The 4,972-nt window shown below is 37.9% G+C and overlaps 1 protein-coding gene across 1 annotated transcript; it reads left to right on the forward strand.

Annotated features, from left to right (window-relative positions):
* The first annotated feature begins 308 nt into the window (after positions 1-308).
* On the forward strand, positions 309-4,273 carry ldhd (lactate dehydrogenase D). Its single transcript, XM_041267722.1, has 2 exons — positions 309-729; positions 1,879-4,273. The coding sequence occupies exons 1-2, from the start codon at positions 566-568 to the stop codon at positions 2,042-2,044; spliced, it is 330 nt and encodes a 109-aa protein (XP_041123656.1). The 5' UTR covers positions 309-565; the 3' UTR covers positions 2,045-4,273.
* Positions 4,274-4,972: the final 699 nt, after the last annotated feature.

Here is a 4,972-nt window from a genome sequence, read left to right on the forward strand (position 1 = left end):
TGTAGGCTATGGTAAATGAATAGTGTAAACATGGAAAGAGCACGTTTACTGTGGTAAACTGTTACAATTTCGGATGAGAAAGGAATATGATGCAAACTAAAAAAGGTTGATTAAGTTGTTAGGCACCTCTAGTTTTTTGTAAATGTTGTTTTTGTTCAAAAAAACAAACAGTAAAACCCTCACCTACACATGTCTACCTATAATACAGTATTTACTATATATTAATTATAGGTTGTATATAAAAAACTAATTATAATTAAAAAGAAAAAGATCAGCCATCTATGTTTTGAAGGAAGAAAAAACAGTGCTCAGGTCCAGTGTGCCTGTGACGTAGTGCTAACTGTAAAGTCGGCAGAATCTGGGCATCTCGGTTAAAATTGAGGTGTTCTGTAACACAAGCCTTAATGCAGGTCAAGCTCAAAGTTTGCTAGCTGGAATTATAGTTTACCAATTAATCAGCAAACATGTATGCAGGAACAGATCCTGGACATGTTGTGTGTATGTGCCAAAAAGGGGCTGCTATTTTTTTTTTTTTTTTTAAATAAACACAAAACCCTTTTTTTTTATGAAAACAACAGAACAGAAACCTGCTTTATTCCCCAATATATTCCCCCCAGGTCCAATTGCTGGTCATGTGGGAGATGGGAATTTCCACTGTCTGATGGTGCTGGATCCCACAGACCCTGACGAAGTCCAGAGAGTTCAGGAGTTCACTGACCGTCTGGCCAGGTGAGGGAACCCTAAAGTACATCCATACTGCGGCATGGTTTTAGAAGCTTTGACTGATTATCTGTCCGCCAGCAGAGATCTTTGAAGAGATTTCACAGGGCAGTGTTTTAAAGATGCTGACCTTCACGTTCATTGAGTGAAGGCAAAGACATTCTAGTAAGGACACATGTAGACATAGAAGACTTATAGACGAACCAAAACCAACACCCTCTGTACTGTGAGGAAGGAGCTGGGGAACAACTTACGAATTGTCCGCCCTCCCTGGTCAGTTTTCCCTTTCCTTTCTCTCTGCGCAGCCTTCCTCTTTCCTCCTTTATTGTTATTTTTTCATTGTTTAGGTTTTTTATTTTCCTTCCATTTTTTTTTTCCTTCCACCCTCTAATGCAGGAGCCAGGATAAAATGACCCAAGCAAGAGTTAATTAGACAAACTATGTGGTCTGTGGTGTACAGTGCTCTTGTAATGAATCTCCTCCTAACAGCTGATGAGTTAATGTTGACAGTAGCATAACACGTGTACTTACCTCTAATATACAGAGCTTGTTCTCTAGTTGAATGGTAAGACGTTTGTCTTTTGAAGCATGTGGTTTGCAGTTCACATCCATCCTTGCCTTTCCATTCATTTCAATGGGCTGCAATGCCAATTCACTACTGTGACACCCTAAGGGAAAGAATCCAGACCCCTGTGTTTGAAACAGGTCATTTAATGTCTGTGTTGCTTGCATTGTTATAAGTTATAGCATGTATGCTGGCTGGCGAGACATGTGATTCTGTTAAATCGCTCCAGATCCTGGTGTCAGTTATGAATCCAACATTGAAACTCCCTGAGTTTAGGTGGACGAGCTTTGATTAATAGGGGGGAGTGTAATAAATCTCTTTGTAGCAGCTGATCAGTTAATATTACTAACATCAGCATGACACGTACTTGCCTCTCAAGTGCAGAGCTTGGTTTGCGGTTCACGTGCAGCCCTTGACTTTAAATTCTATTTTGATTGGCTGAATTGCCAATTTATTACACTTTGTTATACTTTTCAGATGAGTACAGTTGGTTTGTATAAGATTTCAGAAGCAGTGTAAATTACAATAATGTTTCTTCTGTTACCGGTGTGGGTATTGTTTCATTAACGCATTGTCTGTGTGTCTCTCGGCAGGCGTGCTCTGGCACTGGATGGGACCTGCACAGGGGAGCATGGGGTAGGGCTGGGGAAGAGAGCTCTGCTGCGGGAGGAGGTGGGACCCCTGTGCATGGGGGTAATGGAGGGGGTCAAGGCCTCCCTGGACCCCCAAAACCTGATGAACCCTGGGAAGGTCCTGTAGTAATGCCCAGAACTGATACTGAAGCTCCGTCTCATTTCTCGCCAAGAGGACGACCCCTTCTGCAGCTTTGATTGTGTGGAAATACTATATACAGCATCCCCACTACCTCACTTTGAAGAAGTGTTTAAAGAAGCCTCAGGTTTCTTGTTTCTAACTTTGTCTTCCCCCAATATAAAGTGCAAATCTAAATCACTCCTATCACATTATACGGTAGTTCTAGATTTATGTAGAAGTGGCATGTTAGCTATGGACTTGAGTCCTCTAAACATGTTTATTTAAAATCATTAGTTTATATAAATGCCAAGTTTTTAAATGACTTTGATGATTTTACATGCTATACAGTAAATTAATGCATCATTTGTTCCTAATGAGATGCTTTAATTAATAAAAGCAGCTTGAAATGTTATGCTTTCCTGGCTAGGATGCTTTTACAAATATAAAGTGTGCCAACCACACTTTCTTCTTTAGGGTTACTTCTCTTGCATGCCCCAATTTGTTTTGTGTACATTTCAGTAAGTAGTCTTTCATGCTTTCCAGAAGTCATGCTAAATCAATATTCAGGGTGATTAATAAAACTGGCCAATACTGTTGCTGAAAAAACAGTAGCAATAGAGAATTCAAGCAAGTCACAAAGATCATGTGACTTTTAAAGTTTATTTTATTAATAATAGAATTACTGTGATACAACAAAACCCTAATCTAGTTTCAATATAATTAGCAAAGCTGCTGTCTTGATATACTGTAGGTAGGCTTTGTTAGTAAGTTGGTAATTTCCTCTCTGGTGAAAAATTAACAGCAATGGAAAAGTTAACAAACTAAACCATTGGTGAAAAAAAATCAACTAACAAACAAAACACTTACATTAAGAGAATTGCTTCGTTAATTGTACTGAGACTAGATTAGGGCTTTCGTTAGCACAAGTTCTTAAGATCTGTCTGTCTTAATAATAGCTATAGTTCTGATTTTGATATTTATAGTTATGGTGTGTGATGTATTAATATACTTGTTTTTCTCATGTGTAGTAGTGCGACATTGAACACAGAAGTCAGGGCAACCCATAATTTTATATATTATTTCAATACCACTTATCAAGTCACCTGCACTGAGAAACCTTTTTTCTTAGTATGTATATATTTTTCTTATTATTTATTTATTTATTTATTTTTACTATAAATGCACAAACATTTCCAGCCAACAGTTCAAACATCAAAATCAGTAAACATGATCTATCTCCTAAAACAGGCATCAATTTAAATGATATAAAAAGAAATCCCACAGCCTCTAGTAAATATTTAAGTGGTTCCCAGTAAGCAGAGTGGTTTAAAAAGGCTTTTCCTGATATAAAGGAAATACATTGATTCTAGCTTAATCTCCCAATTTCCAAAGATATACAACACTGCCTGTGGTTACAATTCCAATCTTGGGACCATTCCACAGCTTTCATTGGACAATAAACACTTTGAAAAAGAAACACCCCATGTGCCGTAACTTGTTTGAATTCAGTCAACACATAGTGCTACTGCGATTGAATTCAGTCAACACATAGTCTACTGTGATTGAATTCTGTCAACACATAGTGCTACTGTGATTGAATTCTGTCAACACATAGTGCTACTGTGATTGAATTCTGTCAACACATAGTGCTACTGTGATTGAATTCAGTCAGCATATAGTGCTAAGCTCCCCAAAAGGTACCTACCCCTCCCCAAAGACATTCAGTCACACCCACCCACCCACTCTCGCTCACCCACAAACACACAGTTTATACAGGTGGCCTTATTTGGCAACTTTCACTTACAAAGTGTATCTAGGTAGAAATAAAGAGGGCTCATCCATTTTTCTTAATAGATTGTAAACATCAGCAAAATAATAACATACGCACACACACAAAACATAAAATTTGTAAACATTTCAAGGACAGACCAACAAACTGCACTGCCAAAAAAATAACCTCACTTCGTCAATGTTCTTCGGTTCAGATGCTTCACAAGAGGCCCAGGAATTCAAATGTGGCTCATTCTCCAATTCAATTGCGTCTTGACCTAAGCCTCCGTACGTACAACTCTGTAACCACCACCAATAATCTGTCCAAGCCCTTTCATTTATGAGAGAGAGAGGTTTTTTCAAGTCAAGAGTTTTAGAGCTACCATGATCTGGACTGTATTTTTTTTTTTCCCCCACGGTAAAAAAACGGCTTATTTCACAGCATTTCATGGGTATTTCCAGATATTTGTAGAATATTTTGTTTATGTCTGCATTTTAAAGACATTCTATTTTCATAATCAGTGAATGATCAAACAAAATAAATGCATAATAAAAGTAAATATAACAACAGACATGTGAAATGTCCTGTTCTTGTAGTGGACAGAGCGATTTTTAGCAGAAACATTTCCGATCTTTGATGCAGCTCGTGTCTTTTTCACTGATGACACAAAGAAATCGTGCAACTCTATGGAGTGTGTTCAATCATTTACCTTAAGCAAACTAAACCATTTGCCAGGTTCCTAAATGCAGCGTAACTGGCAGTGCATCAATAAGGCAAACATCTGCTGTATTTATTTTTAAGTGACAAAAAATATGAATATATTTCACTATTCTTTTAGAAATGGGAATTTTTTTCACGTGGACCTACATATTGCACGGCAACGAGTACGTTTCACAGAAATCGTGAAATCTGTGATAACTGTCAAAAAAAATACAGCCTTAACCATGATCAATGAAATCCCCCACTCTTCTTGCTTGCTGTAGGATATCACTTTCTAAAAATGTTTTGTGAAGAATCTTGTGTCTTCAGCTGTGGGCTCAGGGATTAGGGATCAAGTGGGGCAAGATGATTTCAGTGTTCTTTTGCAGGACACAGAAGGGATATGGGGGGCGGGGAGGTTTTGGTTAAAGGTTTTGAGGTTTTTATTTTTATTTATTTGTATG

The sequence above is a fragment of the Polyodon spathula genome, chromosome 13 (assembly GCF_017654505.1).
Source record: "Polyodon spathula isolate WHYD16114869_AA chromosome 13, ASM1765450v1, whole genome shotgun sequence".
Lineage (NCBI taxonomy): Eukaryota > Metazoa > Chordata > Actinopteri > Acipenseriformes > Polyodontidae > Polyodon > Polyodon spathula.

Coding starts and splice junctions, on each gene's coding strand:
- ldhd (XM_041267722.1), top strand. CDS start 566: ATGAAAACAACAGAACAGAAACCTGCTTTATTCCCCAATATATTCCCC. Junction 730..1,878: donor TTCACTGACCGTCTGGCCAG/GTGAGGGAACCC, acceptor GTCTCTCGGCAG/GCGTGCTCTGGCACTGGATG.